Here is a 21280-nt window from a genome sequence, read left to right as displayed (position 1 = left end):
ACTCAAAAAATGCCTACTTTATGCATTTGTTGGAGACTGCTTGGAGTGAGCATTAAAAATATATATATAACTTCATTTGTATTTTGATACTGAAAGACACTAAAATTGAAACCTGTTTATATTGAACAGGTAAAAGGACAGCAGATGAGCACTGATTAAAATATGCATATTCAATTATTTGTCATGCTGTTAAACATTGACAAATTATTTCAAATATGTATCCTAATATTTGACTTGTGGTAGGTTTAAACTAAAATGTTCATCTTTTTCACTGGTCTCTTGACCTTCACTCATACTTGGAAGTGCATCGAGGAGCTTAATTGAAACGGTGATTATCCAAATCTGATGCCCCATTATGCTTTTCTTGATGTTCCCTGTGTTCTGGTGTGCAAAGGTAACAATCCCAACGTTTCCTTTTTAGAGGGGGTTTCTTGTACACCACCCCCCCCCACACACACACACTCCATTGGACTCCTTTACTTCAGAAACAGTGACATCACTAACATTTGCGCTTCTCTTGGCTACAACCAGTGTTGGGACTAACGCGTCGCACAGTAATGCGTTACTGTAACGCAACTACTTTTTGCGGTAACTAATAGCGTTACTAGTTACCTATTCCCATTAAGTAATGCAGTTATAGTTACTGTGATTTAAATGGGTGCGTTACATTATGTGATGGAACCGAATCTCCCTGCGGATGTAACTTACAGGCGAATACAGTGATGTCCTCGCACATCACCATGGAAAAGTGGAAGTAACCAGGGGTAACATTTCAATGTAAGCCAATCAGAGACAGAGCTGGGCGGGTCTTGCCTTATGGGGAAAATACACACACGAACACTTGCTAATGCTAACACATGGCAATGCTCACCACCACCAGCACACACACACAGACACACTGCCAGATGCAAGTATCAGCGAGAGCAGCAGCGCATTTACAACTTGTAATCTCAAATCAATCAATCACATTTTGATTTTAAAAAAGCCAATACGCGCCGTCCTCCGAGCTGGGCACATTACATTGGTCTCTATCCGCAGCCGGAGAAGAAACGAGTGCTCAGGGACCGTCTGCAAAGTGCAACTCCGAAAAAAGAGAATACAATAATATTCAATCACTATTATACAGCTTATTACTACCAAACAAACTACACACATCAATAGTCTCCTGTGTGTCATACTACAGCAAGGAGTTTGGAAGAATATGCTTTTGAATAATTTTGGGGAATATTTATAATGTATAATCAATAGATATGGCATTATCTTAAATATCTTTACTATTATACAGTATATTTCTACCAAACTCACTATTTGCATTGTTAGCATCTGGTTAGCTAGCTGCGCTAACGGATACTAGAAGCTGTTTCTAAAACAAGGAAAGGGAGAGCTCTGTCCTGTCAGACTGAGAGAGATAACTACAGCTCAGTGAGGTAAGGGACTCTGAGCAGTGGTGGCCGACCCATAGGGGCGCTAGGGGCCACGCCCCACCTCTACCCACATACAAAAAAAAATATTAATAAATATATATATTTCAAAAATATATATATTTATTTTTAATGAACAAGGTAAATATCATACAATTGGTATCAGTAAAATGTATAATCTACAATAAAATCTTGTTTAAAATTGTGTTACGATGTCTAAAGTTACTTATAAGTCACATGTTTCCTGCCTGGCCTTGCCCTTGGCATTAGTTTATCATTACGGGGCGCTGCCCCCGAGCCAAACAGCAGCAACCAGCACGTTGCAAAAGTCTCAATAGTAAACTGTGCCGCCGAAACATAATTTCAGCCAATCAGCGCCGTCAAATATTTTGGTCACGAGGGCGCTCACTCGGCGCTTACGTGCGTTGACGGGAGTTGTTTTTTAGACTCGTGAGGAACTGGGGTAGTATCTATAGTAACGCAGTGTAGGCGGAGCCGTGACGTCATCTTCAATGAGCTGCCCAGAAAAACAACACAGCCGTTAGCTCTTAGCACTCAGAGCTCACAGTAGGCATGGGCGGTATCATTTTTTTCATACCGTGGTATACGGTATATGACGGTATGACTTGGGTCGACTTGAGTGAGGTAGCGTTCGAACGGCGGCAAAAAAAAAAATTCGAACGGGATATTATATGCAGCCCGAGCCGGTAGACGCTTGCAAAGTGCCGCGACGTGCACGCAAGTGCAAAACAAGTGCTGTGTACATGACACATTGTGCAAATGGCACATTTTGAGATCGGATACAGGACGCGTTTGTGTAGATGTCCGACGTTGTTTCCATTGTGAGCTAAGTTAACAATATATCATCATACATAAAGAATTTTTAAAAAAGATATTGGATATGCCATATCGTATATGGTAGGCTACTGCACAGTGTACATAATATAGTTCTTAAATCATCCCTGTTGTAATAAATTCGTTTCATTTTAATTTTTTCCCCGTTGTAATAAATTCGTCAAATTTTTCGATCAATTAAAACACAGTTGCAACTTCTATATGTTTCAGATAACTTTATTTACACAGATGCAAACACATGTTCAAATGTTCTCAACGGAGAATGAAAATTACTTGCCTATCAATAAGGGCAAAATAGTACAAATGGCACTTTTGGCTGAACAAGCAAGATAGAAAAATAGGGCCCGCCTAATTATACAAATAAAAAGGCTGAATAACTTAAACTTAGGCCCTAATTAAAAATGAAATCCCCTTAGCCTATAAATAGGGCGGTTTGTAGCCTAATATTAAAAACAATAAATCAATGGCATAAATGTTCTCAACGGAGAATGAAAATAAGGGGAATAAACTAGGATACAACTGGAAATAATTTAGGCTATGAGGACAGCTTAACTTGGCCCGTCGGCCGCCGCCTGATAAAAAGGCTGAATAACAAAAAATGTAAGCCTACAAGCAGGCATATGGTTTGTAGCCGAATATGAAAAGGCAAATCAAATTCACATTTGGCGCATCTATCTCGCGGACCTCAATCTAGGTTCCTTGCTAAAAAGACAAGCATATTTACTTTGTCTGGCTTTATTTGTGCGCGTTGTGGTGTCACCGTGTTCCCTGCGGTGCTGAAAATACGCTCAGACGCTGCACTAGACGCACATATGCAGAGGTATTTGCGGGCCACCATGGAAAGCAACGGTAAGCGTGTCTCATTTACTTTCCACCACTGAAGCGGGTTTTCCCCCGTATCGATTGCGTCCTCCTGTGTGTAGACAACCAGCTCTGCGTGTGCTCGCTCCACTACAGTGAGGACTGGTCTCGCTGCAACCGCTCTTCTTGCCAGCAGACTGGCCAGCGTTGCTTTCTTCTTCTTGGCCGGCTGCTCTTCTCCCGCATCTTGTTGCGCAAACGTGCTCTCTCCTTCCTCCACTCTGATTTTAACTTGACTCGTCTGCCTTCCCAGCACTATCATCTCCGTCTCAATCTCCCTTTTTGTCTCATCCACATTGCTGTAATATTCACGGTAGCGGGGGTCTACAAAGGTGCAGTTTCGCAGCAGTTTTTGCACAGAGTCATTGGCATATTTGGCCTCCAGCTTTGCCAACATCCCCGACTTCAGCTGAGCGGTCAACTCCACATCACTTTCCGATGGAGCCAGAATGTCCTCCTTTAGGAGTTGGAGAATGGGGAGGATGGATGAGCTGGTCACATACGCATCACCCGACAGCGCATCTGTGAATGTGCTCACTGGTTCTAGTCCATCGTTGACCGCTTTAAGGACATCAACGTCTTGCCATGTCAGGTGGATTGATGCCCGTCTGTCATCTGCCAGCACCTGTCGAATGGCTCGAGCTTGCTCAATGATCCGACTAATCATTTTTTGCTTCGAACCCCAGCGAGTAGGGCAGTCCTGCACATGGAAATATAGTATTAATAATGGCCTATAATAATAATAGCCTAATAATATAAGCTAATAACAGAAGCATGCATAGTTACAGCAAGCAAGCAAGCATGTAAGCTATAAATTATAATTATTAATAACAAATAATTAGAGGTGTATCCTGTAGTAATCCAAACTACTGTACTAGGCAGTGACGCCATCACGTCACAGGCAGTAGCCTAGGTTACGAGCAGGTTTGACAGTTGACAGTTGTGTTGTGTAATGTGACCTTGAACTACACTCAGTAAACGTTCTGATATAAAACCACCATCTCTTCATTATTGTGCACCACAAACATTACATATCCTTATTAACCTAACCTAAGCAAAGGACAGGATAGCCTATAATTTGGATAGAATAATGATTTGCCAAGCTTACCGTTATGAGACTATGCTCAGGTAGTCCCAACTCTTGCTGCTTTTTTTTAGTTCCCTCTTTCGTGGCCAGCTGTGGGAGAAGGCGGCTATGATGGTTCGGCATCATAGCCACCACTCGGAAAAACCTAGTCAAGCCAGCCCTCACGTGATATTGCGGTGCGCGAATATCCTATGCATTACGGTAGAGTCAAAAAAAATCCTCCCTCTATGTTTAGATGAGAATAAAACAAAAATTGTCCAGTATCAAAGACTCATTTCACTTCAGGGTGATAGAAGGACATCCCATCTAGTCACTCAGAAAAAATCAGGACATTCTGATGTAGAGTTTCAAAATAAAATACCTTTGAAATCTCTATTGTATGAGTTATCATCCATGTTTTTAGATGAGAATAAAACAACAACTGTCCAGTATCATAGATCCATCTCACTCCAGGTTGATAGCAGGACAATCCATCTAGTCACTCAGAAAAAATCTGGACATTCTGATGTAGTTTCAAAATAAAAGACCTTTGAAGTCTCTCATATGAGCTATCATCCATGTTTTTAGATGAGAATAAAACAAAAACTGTCCAGTATCATAGATCCATCTCACTCCAGGGTGATAGCAGGAAACCCCATGTAGTCACTCAGAAAAATTCAGGACATTCTGATGTACAGTTTCAAAATAAAAGACCTTTGAAGTCTCATATATGAGCTATCATCCCTGTTTTTAGATGAGAATAAAACAAAAACTGTCCAGTATCATATATCCATCTCCCTCCAGGGTGATAGCAGGACACCCCATGTAGTCACTCAGAAAAAATCAGGACCTTCTGATGTACAGTTTCAAAATAAAAGACCTTTGGGGACAGGGAATATAGCATATATAAGTCTTCAAAGGTATTTTATTTTGAATTGTTATATTCTACTACCAAACTCACTAAACACATCAATAGTCTCCTGTGTGTCATATTATGTCATGAATCTTCCATGCAAACCAAAGTTAGCCATGGAGTGCCACAGGGCTCAGTGCTTGGACCTATTTTGTTCACACTATATATGCTTCTGTTAGGCAATATTATAAGGAATCATTCTGTAAACTTTCATTGTTATGCGGATGATACTCAACTATATTTATCAATCAAGCCTGATGAAATTAATCTCAATAAAATTCAAGAATGCCTCAAGGACTTAAAAACGTGGATGACCTTAAAAATGTTTATGTTAAACACGACCAAAACGTTATTTTTCAAAAAGTTATTGTACTTGGCCCGAAGAATCTACGAAACAAATTATCTAAAGATATACTAACTATGGATGGCATTAATTTGGCCTCCAGTGAGACTGTAAGGAATCTTGGTGTTATATTTGATCAGGATTTATCCTTTAACACCCACATAAAATCAATTTCAAGGACCGCCTACTTCCATCTACGTAACATTGCAAAAATCAGGCATATCTTGCCTCAAAACGATGCAGAGAAACTAGTCCATGCATTTGTTACTTCAAGGCTGGATTATTGTAACTCCTTATTATCAGGGTGTACCAAGAAGTCAGTCAAGTCGCTTCAGCTGATTCAAAATGCTGCAGCTCGTGTACTAACCAGAGTTAGGAAAAGGGACCACATTACTCCTGTTCTGGCTGCCTTACACTGGCTCCCTATAGAACACAGGATAGCATTTAAAATTCTTCTTCTGGCCTACAAAGCCCTTAATGGGCAGGCGCCATCTTACCTTAAAGAACTCATTATACCCTACTGTCCTACTAGGGCATTGCGTTCCAAGAATGCAGGGTTGTTGGTTGTTCCTAGAGTCTCTAAAAGTACAATGGGAGCCAGAGCCTTTTCTTATCAAGCTCCACTTTTGTGGAATCAGCTTCCAGTTTGTGTTCGGGCGGCAGACACCCTATCCGTTTTTAAGAGTGCGCTTAAGACCTTCCTTTTTGATAAAGCTTATAGATAGGGCTGATTAGATTCAGCCCCTAGTTTTGCTGATATAGGCTTAGTTTGTCGGGGGACATCTTACTTCTTCCTTCTCTCTGTCTATACCTGTGTACTCTCATGTTCCGATTAACCCAGCTTCCCCAAATTTCTTTCTTTTTGGTGTCTATATACGCCGGGATCCGGAGTCATGGATGATCCTGCGGTCCTGTGTCATGGATCGCGAGTCCTGGATCTTGAGTCGTGGCTGTGGTCCTGGATCATAAGTCCTGGATGGATATCCTCGTGGATTCATCTTCCTATTATACACACATGCATTTCCAAACATTTGGACTACCTATGTTGCAAATGTATTATCTTTTCAATTTACACACGGCATCTATTGCACGTCTGTCCGTCCTGGGAGAGGGATCCCTCCTCTGTTGCTCTCCCTGAGGTTTCTCCCATTTTTCCCTTTAAACTGTGGGTTTTCTCTGGAAGTTTTTTCTTGTACGATGTGAGGGTCTAAGGACAGAGGGTGTCGTATTGTCATACTGATATTCTGTACAAACTGTGAAGTCCACTGAGACAAATGTAACATTTGTGATATTGGGCTATATAAATAAACATTGATTGATTGATACTACGGCAAGGAGTTTGGAAGAATATGCTTTTGAATAATTTTGGGGAATATTTATAATGTATAATCTTCAATAAATATGGCATCATCTTAAATAACTTTACTATTATACAGTATATTTCTACCAAACTCACTATTTGCATTGTTGTTGTTAGCATCTGGTAAGCTAGCTGCGCTAACGGATACAAGAAACTGTTTCTAAAACAAGGAAAGGGAGAGCTCTGTCCTGTCAGACTGAGAGAGATAACTAAAGCTCAGTGAGGTAAGGGACTCTGTTTAGATAGTTAACTTTAGTCTAGTTATCTCAGTGGGTCTCAAACGTTTTGGTCACCATTTATGAGAGTAAAGGAAAAACAGTTATGAAATACTATATGACAGTAAAACAAAAATACAGTTAAAAAGGTGAGTGATTTGTAAAATATCCATAAAGAAAAAGAACATCTGTTTACAGTTCTGTTTCATATGGGTGTTGAGAGATGTATCCATAAATTCATTTTGCTCTCAAAATGCACCAGGTTGATGCATTTAACTTCAATATTTAAAAATAAAATCTTCCCGGGGGAGCATGTCCCCGGACCCCCCTAGAGAAGGTGAGGACCCCCCAATACATTTGTAACACATGAACGTTTCTTTTTTCGGTTCACCAAAAACACAAATCTCACTCCAAACTGAACTCAAATGTTGGCAGCCCTGGGCTAAAATGTTCATGCCAAATACTTACTAATCTCTAAACTGGGTAGCTGATTAACAGATTTAGCTGTTCTCAGTCATTTTTAACTTCATCCGACTGCTTTGGCCATGCTTCAGTATTATTGCTTCAGCTTCTTTTTTAATGAACGATATTTCTATACACACACAGGCCTGCTCAATCACCTCATCAGGCAGTAATGTGATCCACCTGTGTGTGGTTATATCTGCTGAGCAGGACCCTCCCTCATCCTCAACAACTTCATTTAAAAAGTGCAAAAACCAGGGACCTTCACCAGTCTGCCACAACTTGCCATGGGTTGTTTAGCTGGATTGGGGTTTGTAGTTTTGTTTCTTATGTATATATTTTAAATTAAGGTTTATTTTTCTTTACATTTAAAAGGTATTCAATCTTTTTCAGGTGGTTCATTCTCCTTGTTGCAGTTGTTAACATTGAGGCACAAAATAAGCCCACAATAAGTATGTTTTTGCCATTTTGTGATATTTTTCAACACACTTGTGCGCTGCTATCTAATATAAATGTTTAATCCCAGAAATCTACTCTCAATGCCTTGGAAACTTGCTGCGTGTGGATGTCAGTCGACTTGGAGGAAGTTCTCTTGAAGTGTCCGCAGTCATAAGTAAGCTGACATTTCAAGTATATTGCTTTTTCTTAACTTAATCTAATTTTTAATTCAAACTTTTCTTGTTTGTTCCCTCAGATAACTCTTCAATCATCCTCACACCAAGTTTATCTTCTCAGTGTGGCTTCACCATCAAGAAATACCACCTGGGAAACGCTGTGATCTATGCCTCCATCCAGAACTGTTTTGCTCAAAATGTGGTAAAAACGACTGAATGCTAGTTTTTGACGCAGCACCAAATGTTTCTTTTGACGTGGCAATTAATTGAGAGTTGTTTCCATGTTTTTTTAGGATGATAAAGCATTCACAACAAAACTAGGTCTGCGGCTACAGTCTGACAATGTGATTGAAGACAAGTTTTACCTGGTGGAAGAAACTTGCTACTACTCTTCCTGGGCCTCCCGGGAAATTATCTGTAAACCCAACTACATGGAGGCAAGTGAACGCAGCATGCCATGTTCCAGTCTATATGATTAGTGGCTTGATACCTCATATGAGTGTCAAGGCTGGTACATTTCATGTCACTGCAGAGATTGATTATCACTTATGGAGTGGCCTCATTTCTAGGTGTCTGTGAAAAAAGCAGCTCCAAATGATTATAACCTGCCTGCATACCCCGACTCGCATCCCCGAAAAGCTGCTGAGGTAAGATTGGCTCATTTTGCCGTTTTTTCTTTTCTTATTCTAGAAACACCTTGTATGTAATGTCTTGATATTTGCCTCACAGCAGCCCATGGACGCAGGCTTCAGAATCACCAAAGTGGTATTCTTCACTCCTGAGGAGAGGGTCATGCAGGTGGATGAAGCCCAGAGAAATGGTTATGGGATCTCAAGCACCCCTACCAGGCTGGTGCTGCGAAGCCCAAATCCTTCACGTGAAACATACACCAAGGATGTAAGTGGATTGCAGTTTTTCTGAGATTCAAAAAACTCTCACTTGATATCTTCCCCTCAAGCAGACTTGTTAAATCACTAAAGCCCATTAGGTACTTGCTTACACTTACAGCCATAGATAAAATAATGTAACCAGACTGCCTTTCAAATGGATTACTTTGTCTGGAATCCAGTTGGCACTCTTAAATCAGTGAGTTCTTATTCATATCCCCCCAGATTTTCAGGAGTGAAATTATGTTACCACAGTATGCATTTACATCCACATGTTGTGTAATCTCCCCCCACAGGTAGCAGGTGTGCCGATGACTGTGCTCAGCACCTCAATTATATTTGAGAAGACTAAGCTGACGTCTCAACTTTATGCAGGAGCCGCTTGTCCTCAAGCTCAGGGTAATTTAAAGAGACTCACTGATGTCATGTCTTGTAGTGTTTTTCACTGGGAATTTGGGGCACTTTTTACTGTCAGGAATTTAAACTGCCAGTATTATTTCGGATTCCAGCATTTTTAAAATATCAAACTTTTCTAAAAATGGTGCCAAAAGTATCTAAGTCACCAGAATTTGTATCCAGGAAGAAGTGCTTTATTTATTAGATTTTTTTGGGTGTACAGGTGGGGTTTCCTTTACTGAAACCTCAATCCGCTGGTTCCTGCCGAGGCGCATTGACCCTCTGATTTACTCGAAACACTTCAGACTGTTGGAGGTGAACATGGGCGTCGATGGGAGGAAGCTCGAAGCTACAGAGATGTCGGCCAGAAACTATTCCCTGACTCTCGATGACCTTTACGTCATTGTTGAAATTCCTATTGGGACTGCTGGTTGCCAAATCAAGGTTAGATAAAACAATTTAGTGCAGCTATGCAAAAAAAACATCTGAAATACTACAAAAGGGCTAAATGTAGATGTTTATATTTCTTGGATTTAAAGAATTTCTCACAACAGTGGAGAAATCGGTGTAGTTAAATTGTATATTCAAGTCATTTTAGACTTTAGAGACACAGTTTAACAAGCAATCACACTTTGTTGTTTCATGGAAAATAAAACTACTGAAATCCTGTTGGTATGTGCAAAACAAATGTAAACGGATCGTGTGATTATGTTTGACTGTTGCAACATCTAGAGCTTCATTGCCAATCAAATTTCCCTTTTTCTTTTAAATCTGTAGCTGATAATGTTATTCAGGAAAGGCCTTACTCAGGGTGTTTGTTTATGCAGAGTCATGCCCAGGATGGTCAGTACTTCACTTCTTATATGATTGAGCTGATGCTCGAGTTGCTCTGGACTGAAGATGACACTAATGAGGACACAAGATACAAAGTCTTCCTCCCCGTCGAGACCCCCCTGCAGCTTCAACCTCCACAAGTCATTGACGGTGAGTCATATTATCTTCTACTCATGCTACTTTTTTTACATAAATTGCAACCTGCCTTAATTTCTTCATTTTTGACCTACAGCCACTGTTCCCAAGGAGATGATGTTTAAGGTGTTGATTGGGCCGGTGGGCTCTGAAGTAATGCTAAAGAACATCAGGTCCCCCTCTGAGGTTTTGTCCTTGGCCGACTGCTTTGCCAGAGGCTTTAAAGTCTTTGACAAAATGTCCCCTAACGGCTGCTCCAAGGTCTATACTGTTGAAGTGCCCTTCACGGACCGTGTCGTAGGACAAAGGGTGAGCCTTACACTCAACGTGGGAAATGAAATGCATTAATTTCTTTATATTTTTTTGTCGGCTAATAACTATCTGTTTCTCCCAACAGAAAGAAATGGGGGTTACAATGTACACCCTTCATCTGACCTTTGGCTTCCTGGTCCTGCCAAAGCATGCGCCATTTACTGCCACTGCTTATCTGAGAGCTAAACTGGAAGACATAGGTCTGTACCCATGCATAAGAGAAATTCATAACAAAACGTGCACAGTTGTTGCAAAGTACTTTCCTCTCTTTGCAGCTCCTCCCTCTGCAGCTCCTCCCTCTGTCTCAGGCAGCTGTGATGATAAGAATTTCTATGTCCTCGTGAAATACGGGACCAAAGGATTCAACTTTCAGACCATAATTGGAAAACGAATGCTGACCGAGAGCCTGGCTCAGCAGTACGGCGTGATGGGCAACTACACACATTTCAGTTTGATTGTACCATTTTCTGCAGCTGATGCTACGGTCGAGGTATGAATCTTAACCAAAGTTTTAAATGTGCAGGGATTTGGCAACTTTTGTCAAGATCATAGTCCTCTTTAAATCATAATGTATTGTTTCTGAAAACTTCTCAGGCTGTTGAGTCGTCATCCATCAAGAGCAGACTGGATGTGACTCTGAGATATCTGAAGACCAACAAAACTATCCAAGACTTCTCCTTGGCTTGCAACTTCGTCACAAAGCTGATTGGTTTGTTAAAGAGAATACGTGTTCTTATGTAGGCTTAAATCTCCAATGCATACAAATGTCTGGTCGTCTTTTTCAGAGTGTTTCCCTAATGGGACCATCACGGCTCTGGCTATAACCCTGGAGTCTGTTCCCAGTCTGAACCCCCGACGGCTCACCCTCAGAAACCCCGCCTGTGGCCCCACATACAGCAACGACCAGTACGCTTATTTTGTCTTCACTGCAAACTCCTGTGGGACAACCAGAAAGGTAAAGCATGCTGCTGAACAGCTTGCTGATTGCGATAGGATTCAAACTGAGAAATGACTTCTTTCAATTTTTTTCTTTTCTTAGTTTTTGCCCAATATGATGCTGTATGAGAATGAAATCTCCATCACAGATGAACTTGAATTGAGAAAGCTCTCACAGTCGAAGGAGCCGGAGTTTGAGTGAGTATATCAAGACTTGGAATCACCAAGCCTAATGTTGGATGATTAATTTATAATCAAAGCTGTAGCTTGAAAAATGACATGGAAGATTAATTAACAAAGTGCTTGCGGTTTTCTAAATGTCAGCTTTTTAATGCTTTGTTTGTCTTAACATGATACACTTCAGGTCATTGGGTTTTAGACTTTAAGTCAGAAAAGAGAAATTCTCAGCTTGGACATTATTCACAGTTGCATGTTTTTGGAGCAAAACGGTTAAAGGCGGCCTTTTTCAGTTACAAAAACCTAATTTGTAACTCGACGGGAAAACTTAAAAAAAAATACATTTCAAAAATCAGTTATTTGTAGCCGTAAACATTCATGTTCACCATTACGTAAACTGACAGTCTAACGACAACTTTAAAACAAATACAGAGACTTTGTAGGCTAACCATGTGACAAAACTTTAAAGACTCTTAAATTATATTTTCCTTATCAGAAGTCAACTGGTACGCCATAAATCCTTCTATGGTGCAATCCCAGATGTTAACGGTGCCAATGGGTAACAATTGAACGTTCTAAGTGTTCCCACTTAAGAGTTTTCTTCTTTCAGGCTTAAGGTGTTCTGTTACTATGACATCAACACTAACCAGGCTATTGGCTACAACACCCGATCTCACAGGAGTGAACCGTACGCTGACGATGCACGAGGCGAGATGCAGGTTGAAATGAGAGTTGCTTTGGGTAAAGAAAGTTCTTCATGCCTTGTGTGGTTTTTTTTTTTTTTTCTCGCATGCTTGCTAAGGATTAGGTTTTTTTTTTATTTTATTTTTTTTAAGTATTTGGAAACTCTCCCAAAGCTAAAAATAAGAGTTCTTTCCATCATATCAACATGTTGAAAAAGCTTAAGAGGCTAACACTTTCTATCAAAATGCAGGATTTTGGGTAACTTGGAGACAGTTCAAACTGTATATTCCCAGCACGGAGATACAGAAATTCCATCCACTCCGTCGTGTCGCACATCTGACGCGTCATCAGAGCCCGGTCACGACGGGGTCAAAGCGCGTCAAACATCGCAAGACCGCTGCATGGAAACACGGAGAGCATCGCGAGACCACCACACACGAAGGAGTCTGGAAAACAGACCTAAGATATGGAGGGTGGACTGCTACTTGGAGAGGTCCCAGTTCACCTCCTGCCCAACCTTGGTGTCCTTGAGCAAGGCAACAGACACCACCCTTCCCCCCCCTCACTCCCATTGGTCCCCGGGCGCTGTACAATAGCTGCCCACTGCTCCTAGTACTAGACTCCTGGTACTAGGATGGGTTAAATGCAGAGGCCAAATTTCACTGTGTGCTCTACATGTGTGACCATTAAAAGAGGGTTTCCATCCCTCCCAATTCTATCTATAAAATGGACGCCCATCTGACCTTGAGGCCCATATTAAACAGCTGTGCAAGAACTCCTATCACCTCAGGAATATCTCCAAACTCTGCCCCACACTCACTCTGTCTGACGCCGAAAAGTTAGCCCACGCCTTTGTCTCCTCCAGGCTGGACTATTGCAATGCACTCCTCATTGGGATCCCTAACAAAAGCATCCAGAAGCTCCAGTACATTCAAAACAGCGCTGCTAAGATCCTGATGAGGGTGCGCAAATACAATCATATCACCCCATCCTTAAAACACTACACTGGCTCCCCGTAGAACTGAGGATTTAATACAAGGTCTCCCTCCTCACTCACCAGTGTATCCATGGAACTGCCCCCTCCCCCCCTACCTCAAGGAGTTCCTCACCCCTCATATTTCCTTGCGGACCTCTCGCTCCAGCAATACCAACCTCCTCAAACCCCCGAGGACCAAGCTCCGTACTATGGGAGACCGGGCTTTTTGCTCGGCTGCTCCCGAACTGTGGAATGCTCCCCGAGCACATGGGAGCGCCACAGACCGTGGAGGCTTTTAAAAAAAGGCTTCAAAAGCCATCTGTTCAATAGAGCCTTTTCCTAGACTTTTCATCTTATTTATTATACCCTTTTATTTGTTTTTTTACTGCTTTTTATTCATTCTACCGTGTTGTGTACTGTTTTTATTTTTATACTTTGTTATAAATTAAACTTATTATATGAATCTAGTTGCTTTAAGTAATTGGAATGTTTTTTTTCATAAAGTTAATCTTTAAACCAATGAACTGAGTTGGCACCTGGGATGTTGACTATTTACATCCAAGTTAAACTCTTCTGCATTATGCACCTTAATGTTCTGTGTACAGGCCGTTTCTATTCCTGTCTGAATCCTTAATAATTTGTGTCAACATTTTCTGCTTCACTTCAGATGACACCTACAGTGTGTTTCAGCGCGTTGGGGACGATCCCATCACACATTACCTACAACAACCGCTGTATTTCGAGGTGGAACTGATGGGATCTAACAACCCTAAAGTATCTCTTGAGCTGGCATACTGCTGGGCAACGCTGGAGGAGGACAAGATGTCCCTCCCTCGATGGGACCTCATTGTTAACGGGTAACTTGTATATATTTTTTCTTGTCCCAATGAACTGTTTGTCAAACTCAACAAAAGGGATGGTTTAAAATCATACAGTAGGGTGCTCATTTAGCAGACTTTTGGACATCTTTACCAAAATAAAATAACTTTTTTTTCTCTCCCTCAGTTGTGCAAACTCAAGGGACCCGCACCCAGTGATCTTCCACTCTGTTTTGCCGAAGGGCAGAGTTCATTATCCTTCAAACTTCAAGCGGTTTGAGGTCCCGATGTTTGCCTTCGCCGAAGACATGGATAACTTGAACCGCCAGGTACTATCCGTCATAAGAATAAATAGTCTTGTTTTTATTTTTAGATGCTTCAGAGTTTGGAAAAAGAAAGTACGCTGTCTATAAGAAACCCTTAAATCTGTTCATATCTTGTAGGTCTTTGTCCACTGTGAGGTGGTCATCAGTGATCTAGAAATCCAGTGGATGCAGCTTGTAATGTGCAGTGTTCAGACCAGGACAACACGATGAAGGGTATGCTCTCATACATGCTGATTTCATTATCCATTAATGTACAATAAGGTTTACACGTGTTGGCTCAAATTATAAAATGGGACAATGGCTTTTGAATAAAGTGGCTGAGATATATTTTTTTTATTTTTTTTCTCCCACAGATCAAAAACTTGCAGTTTCAGATGGCCCTGGTTTCAAAAGCGTGACTTCAGGACCAATCATTATAATGAGCCCCTAAGTAAAGTCCTAATACAATATTTTTAAAATAATTCACACTTGTAGTATTTTCTTATGAATATTGGAAGTTTTTTCCATCTATTGTGTTTTCTATGGTTATGGGGAGGTCCAAACTGGTTCTCCATTCCAAATCACATATATTTAAATGTAATATATACTGTACAGCAACTGCCTGTGTGTACTGTTTCATGCAATAGGCATACAATACAGACATACTGCTTCATCATAACATTGCACCTTGAACTTTAGTCTCATGAGGCGTGAACAATGCCTTTCCAAAAGTGTGCGCCTGTTTTACAATCATATTCTTGTTGAAACTCAAAAAATGCCTACTTTATGCATTTGTTGGAGACTGCTTGGAGTGAGCATTAAAAATATATATATATAACTTCATTTGTATTTTGATACTGAAAGACACTAAAATTGAAACCTGTTAATATTGAACAGGTAAAAGGACAGCAGATGAGCACTGATTAAAATATGCATATTCAATTATTTGTCATGCTGTTAAACATTGACAAATTATTTCAAATATGTATCCTAATATTTGACTTGTGGTAGGTTTAAATTAAAATGTTCATCTTTTTCATTGGTCTCTTGACCTTCACTCATACTTGCAAGTGCATCGAGGAGCTTAATTGAAACGGTGATTATCCAAATCATTATGCTTTTCTTGATGTTCCCTGTGTTCTGGTGTGCAAAGGTAACAATCCCAACGTTTCCTTTTTAGAGGGGGTTTCTTGTACAAACCCCCCCCCCACACACACACACTCCATTGGACTCCTTTACTACAGAAACAGTGACATCACTAACATTTGCGCTTCTATTGGCTACAACCAGTGTTGGGACTAACACAGAGTACACACAGTAATGCGTTACTGTAACGCAACTACTTTTTGCGGTAACTAATGGCGTTACTAGTTACCTATTCCCATTAAGTAATGCAGTTATAGTTACTGTGATTTAAATGGGTGCGTTACATTATGTGATGGAACTGAACCGAATCTCCCTGCGGATGTAACTTACAGGCGAATACAGTGATGTCCTCGCACATCACCATGGAAAAGTGGAAGTAACCAGAGAGGAGTGATTGGTTAACGCGGGGTAACATTTCAATGTAAGCCAATCAGAGACAGAGCTGGGCGGGTCTTGCCTTATGGGGAAAATACACACACGAACACTTGCTAATGCTAACACACGGCAATGCTCACCACCACCAGCACACACACAGACACACAGACACACTGGCAGATGCAAGTATCAGCGAGAGCAGCAGCGCATTTACAACTTGTAATCTCAAATCAATCAATCACATTTTGATTTTAAAAAAGCCAATACGCGCCGTCCTCCGAGCTGGGCACATTACATTGGTCTCTATCCGCAGCCGGAGAAGAAACGAGTGCTCAGGGACCGTCTGCAAAGTGCAACTCCGAAAAAAGAGAATACAATAATATTCAATCACTATTATACAGCTTATTACTACCAAACTCACTACACACATCAATAGTCTAATGTGTGTCATACTACAGCAAGGAGTTTGGAAGAATATGCTTTTGAATAACTTTGGGGAATATTTATAATGTATAATCAATAGATATGGCATCATCTTAAATAACTTTACTATTATACAGTATATTTCTACCAAACTCACTATTTGCATTGTTTTTGTTAGCATCTGGTTAGCTAGCTGCGCTAACGGATACTAGAAGCTGTTTCTAAAACAAGGAAAGGGAGAGCTCTGTCCTGTCAGACTGAGAGAGATAACTACAGCTCAGTGAGGTAAGGGACTCTGAGCAGTGGCGGCCGACCCATAGGGGCGCTAGGGGCGCCGCCCCACCTCTTCCCACATTCCAATATATATATATATTTCAAAAATATTTTTATTTTTTATTTTTAATGAACAAGGTAAATATCATACAATTGGTATCAGTAAAATGTATAATCTACAATAAAATCTTGTTTAAAATTGTGTTACGATGTCTAAAGTTACTGATAAGTCACATGTTTCCTGCCTGGCCTAGCCCCTGGCATTAGTTTATCATTACGGGGCGCTGCACCCGAGCCAAACAGCAGCAACCAGCACGTTGCAAAAGTCTCAATAGTAAACTGTGCCGCCGAAACATAATTTCAGCCAATCAGCGCCGTCAAATATCGGCGCTTACGTGCGTTGACGTGAGTTGTTTTTTAGACTCGTGAGGAACTGGGGTAGTATCTATAGTAACGCAGTGTAGGCGGAGCCGTGACGTCATCTTCAATGAGCTGCCCAGAAAAACAACACAGCCGTTAGCTCTTAGCACTCGGAGCTCACAGCTCTTCATATCTGTTCAGAAACTAGACAAAAGTTAAACAAGTACAAACCACATACTGTCTGTGTCATGGCGAATACAGTCGCTGGTTTATTTATGTCTGTATAGGCCGTTGTGAGTGTGGACGGTCGGAGCATTTACAACGTTAGCTTAGCCAAATCTCCATTAGAAAACACGCATTTTAAAAGGTTTTTCGCCTGCCGTCTGTCTGCAGACTTGTCAAAGCCTTAATTCATGGTTTTTACTATCTGGTATCAGTATGTTGTTACTTCGGCATCATTTTGAAACGTGTATTACAATTAAATCACGGTCAAATATGTTCATCTTGTTGTAGTTGTAGCCCCCTTGACAGCGATTCTCTCTCTAGTTTAGACTGCGGTCAAGCCAGCCTCCACTCGGAAAAACCTAGTCAAGCCAGCCCTCACGTGATATTGCGATGCGCGAATATCCTATGCATTACGGTAGAGTCAAAAAAAATCCTCCCTCTGTGTTTAGATGAGAATAAAACAAAAAGTGTCCAGTATCAAAGACTCATTTCCCTTCAGGGTGATAGCAGGACATCCCATCTAGTCACTCAGAAAAAATCAGGACATTCTGATGTAGAGTTTCAAAATAAAATACCTTTGAAATCTCTATTGTATGAGTTATCATCCATGTTTTTAGATGAGAATAAAACAAAAACTGTCCAGTATCATAGATCCATCTCACTCCAGGTTGATAGCAGGACACTCCATCTAGTCACTCAGAAGAAATCAGGACATTCTGATGTACAGTTTCAAAATAAAAGACCTTTGAAGTCTCATATATGAGCTATCATCCCTGTTTTTAAATGAGAATAAAACAAAAACTGTCCAGTATCATAGATCCATCTCACTCCAGGGTGATAGCAGGACACCCCATGTAGTCACTCAGAAAAAATCAGGACCTTCTGATGTAGTTTCAAAATAAAAGACCTTTGGGGACAGGGATGATAGCTCATATATGAGACTTCAAAGGTATTTTATTTTGAATTGTTATATTCTACTACCAAACTCACTACACACATCAATAGTCTCCTGTGTGTCATACTATGTCATGAATCTTCCATGCAAACCAAAGTTAGCCATGGAGTGCCACAGGGCTCAGTGCTTGGACCTATTTTGTTCACACTATATATGCTTCCGTTCGGCAATATTATAAGGAATCATTCTGTAAACTTTCATTGTTATGCGGATGATACTCAACTATATTTATCAATCAAGCCTGATGAAATTAATCATCTAAATAAAATTCAAGACTGCCTCAAGGACTTAAAAACGTGGATGACCTTAAAAATGTTTATGTTAAACACGACCAAAACTGAAGTTATTGTACTTGGCCCGAAGAATCTACGAAACAAATTATCTAAAGATATACTAACTATGGATGGCATTAATTTGGCCTCCAGTGAGACTGAAAGGAATCTTGGTGTTATATTTCATCAGGATTTATCCTTTAACAACCACATAAAATCTATTTCAAGGACCGCCTACTTCCATCTACGTAACATTGCAAAAATCAGGCATATCTTGCCTCAAAACGATGCAGAGAAACTAGTCCATGCATTTGTTACTTCAAGGCTGGATTATTGTAACTCCTTATTATCAGGGTGTACCAAGAAGTCAGTCAAGTCGCTTCAGCTGATTCAAAATGCTGCAGCTCGTGTACTAACCAGAGTTAGGAAAAGGGACCACATTACTCCTGTTCTGGCTGCCTTACACTGGCTCCCTATAGAACACAGGATAGAATTTAAAATTCTTCTTCTCGCCTACAAAGCCCTTAATGGGCAGGCGCCATCTTACCTTAAAGAACTCATTATACCCTATTGTCCCACTAGGGCATTGCGTTCCAAGAATGCAGGGTTGTTGGTTGTTCCTAGAGTCTCTAAAAGTACAATGGGAGCCAGAGCCTTTTCTTATCAAGCTCCACTTTTGTGGAATCAGCTTCCAGTTTGTGTTCGGACGGCAGACCCCCTATCCGTTTTTAAGAGTGCGCTTAAGACCTTCCTTTTTGATAAAGCTTATAGTTAGGGCTGATTAGATTCAGCCCCTAGTTTTGCTGATATAGGCTTAGTTTGTCGGGGGACATCTTACTTCTTCCTTCTCTCTGTCTATACCTGTGTACTCTCATGTTCCGATTAACCCAGCTTCCCCAAATTTCTTTCTTTTTGGTGTCTATATACGCCGGGATCCGGAGTCATGGATGATCCTGCGGTCCTGTTTCATGGATCGCGAGTCCTGGATCTTGAGTCTTGGCTGTGGTCCTGGATCATAAGTCCTGGATGGATATCCTCGTGGATTCATCTTCCTATTATACACACATGCATTTCCATCCATTATCTTTTCAATTTACACACGGCATCTATTGCACGTCTGTCCGTCCTGGGAGAGGGATCCCTCCTCTGTTGCTCTCCCTGAGGTTTCTCCCATTTTTCCCTTTAAACTGTGGGTTTTCTCTGGAAGTTTTTCCTTGTACGATGTGAGGGTCTAAGAACAGAGGGTGTCGTATTGTCATACTGATATTCTGTACAAACTGTGAAGTCCACTGAGACAAATGTAACATTTGTGATATTGGGCTATATAAATAAACATTGATTGATTGATACTACAGCAAGGAGTTTGGAAGAATATGCTTTTGAATAATTTTGGGGAATATCGATAATGTATCATCTTCAATAAATATGGCATCATCTTAAATAACTTTACTATTATACAGTATATTTTTACCAAACTCACTATTTGCATTGTTGTTGTTAGCATCTGGTTAGCTAGCTGCGCTAACGGATACTAGAAGCTGTTTCTAAAACAAGGAAAGGGAGAGCTCTGTCCTGTCAGACTGAGAGAGATAACTACAGCTCAGTGAGGTAAGGGACTCTGTTTAGATACCGTATTTTCCGGACTATAAGTCGCACTTTTTTTCCTAGTTTGGCTGGTCCTGCGACTTATAGTCAGGAGCGACGTATATATGTTTTAAATGTCAATTCATGCTGACTGACATGAACCGTCTACAGCCACCAGAGGGCGCTCTAGGCTTGTGACAACTATATGCTGCCCCTGTACCACCGAAAAAAATAACATTAACATTAAAAGAAAAGAAAGACTGAACAAAATCGAAATGCCTCCAAAAAGAAAATCGTATGCTGCAGATTACAAACTGCAGGTTGTGAAATATGCATCCGAAAACGGCAATAGAGCAGCAGAGAGAAAGTTTGGAGTCAACGAGAAACTTGTGAGAGACTGGAGAAAAGCAGAGGTTGCTCTTGCCGCCATGAAAAAAACAAAAAAAGCGAATCGCGGGCTGAGGGCGAGATGGCCAGAGCTGGAGGAACGACTATATAGATGGGTTTTAGAGCAACGTGCTGCCGGGAGAGGCATGTCAACGGTGCATGTACGTCTCCACGCCCTGGCAGTTGCCAAAGACATGAATATAAACGACTTCAGAGGCGGGCCGTCCTGGTGTTACCGTTTCATGCAACGGAACCGGCTCTCTATCAGAGCACGGACAACTGTATGTCAGAAACTGCCAGCAGATTTTCAGGCCAAGATCGACAGTTTCCGTGAGTTTGTTGCAAAGCAGGTGACTGAACACAACGTGTCACCGGATCACATTATAAACATGGATGAAGTCCCCCTCACGTTTGACATCCCCATGGGCCGAAGTGTCGCAGAGAAAGGGCAGAAAAGTGTGAATATAGTGACAACTGGTCATGAGAAATCACACTTCACCGTGGTGCTTGCATGTTGTGGAGACGGATCGAAATTACCACCGATGGTCATTTTCAAGCGCAAAACCATGCCAAAAGACGACTTCCCCCCCACAATTGCCGTGGCCGTGAATGAGAAAGGATGGATGGATACAGAAATGATGAATGTTTGGCTTACAAAGTGCTACACTAAGCGTCCCGACGGCTTCTTTAAAACACGCAAAGCCCTGCTT

The 21280-nt window shown here is 41.0% G+C and overlaps 2 protein-coding genes across 4 annotated transcripts in view; one reads left to right on the top strand and one right to left on the bottom strand.

Moving 5' to 3' along the window:
* Nucleotides 1-186: 186 nt before the first annotated feature.
* The window catches only part of LOC307015838 (E3 SUMO-protein ligase ZBED1-like), a 36464-nt gene continuing 15370 nt past the window's right edge, over nucleotides 187-21280 (bottom strand). For both annotated transcript variants that reach the window (XM_079644739.1, XM_079644740.1), the window contains exon 3: nucleotides 187-6461. In XM_079644739.1, the coding sequence (XP_079500865.1) occupies nucleotides 2962-3804 (843 nt within the window). In that variant the 5' untranslated portion in view covers nucleotides 3805-6461 and the 3' untranslated portion in view covers nucleotides 187-2961. The remainder of the gene's footprint in view (nucleotides 6462-21280) is intronic.
* LOC307015835 (uncharacterized protein) lies at nucleotides 7711-15058 on the top strand. Of its 2 annotated transcripts, none has more exons than XM_079644736.1 (21): nucleotides 7711-7806; nucleotides 7890-7948; nucleotides 8023-8109; nucleotides 8191-8312; nucleotides 8404-8547; nucleotides 8680-8757; nucleotides 8843-9007; nucleotides 9294-9396; nucleotides 9617-9837; nucleotides 10221-10377; nucleotides 10460-10671; nucleotides 10760-10874; nucleotides 10950-11164; nucleotides 11269-11383; nucleotides 11460-11629; nucleotides 11714-11808; nucleotides 12398-12528; nucleotides 14115-14304; nucleotides 14453-14594; nucleotides 14709-14804; nucleotides 14945-15058. In XM_079644736.1, exons 1-20 carry the CDS (start codon nucleotides 7784-7786, stop codon nucleotides 14799-14801), a joined length of 2637 nt encoding a protein of 878 aa, XP_079500862.1. In that variant the 5' UTR covers nucleotides 7711-7783; the 3' UTR covers nucleotides 14802-14804; nucleotides 14945-15058. The 2 variants fall into 2 exon arrangements, with proteins under 2 accessions (XP_079500862.1, XP_079500861.1); XM_079644735.1 differs by having other exon boundaries at nucleotides 8840-9007.

The sequence above is a fragment of the Notothenia rossii genome (assembly GCF_949606895.1).
Source record: "Notothenia rossii genome assembly, chromosome: 8".
Classification (NCBI taxonomy): domain Eukaryota; kingdom Metazoa; phylum Chordata; class Actinopteri; order Perciformes; family Nototheniidae; genus Notothenia; species Notothenia rossii.
This window is presented reverse-complemented; position numbering and strand designations above follow the sequence as displayed.

What these genes read in the sequence shown, in the direction of transcription:
- LOC307015835 (XM_079644735.1), top strand. Translation starts at nt 7,784, where the DNA reads ATGGGTTGTTTAGCTGGATTGGG. An exon ending in GTGAAACATACACCAAGGAT is followed by an intron (nt 9,008 to 9,293) that starts GTAAGTGGATTG and finishes CTCCCCCCACAG; the next exon opens with GTAGCAGGTGTGCCGATGAC. An exon ending in CTTCGTCACAAAGCTGATTG is followed by an intron (nt 11,384 to 11,459) that starts GTTTGTTAAAGA and finishes CGTCTTTTTCAG; the next exon opens with AGTGTTTCCCTAATGGGACC.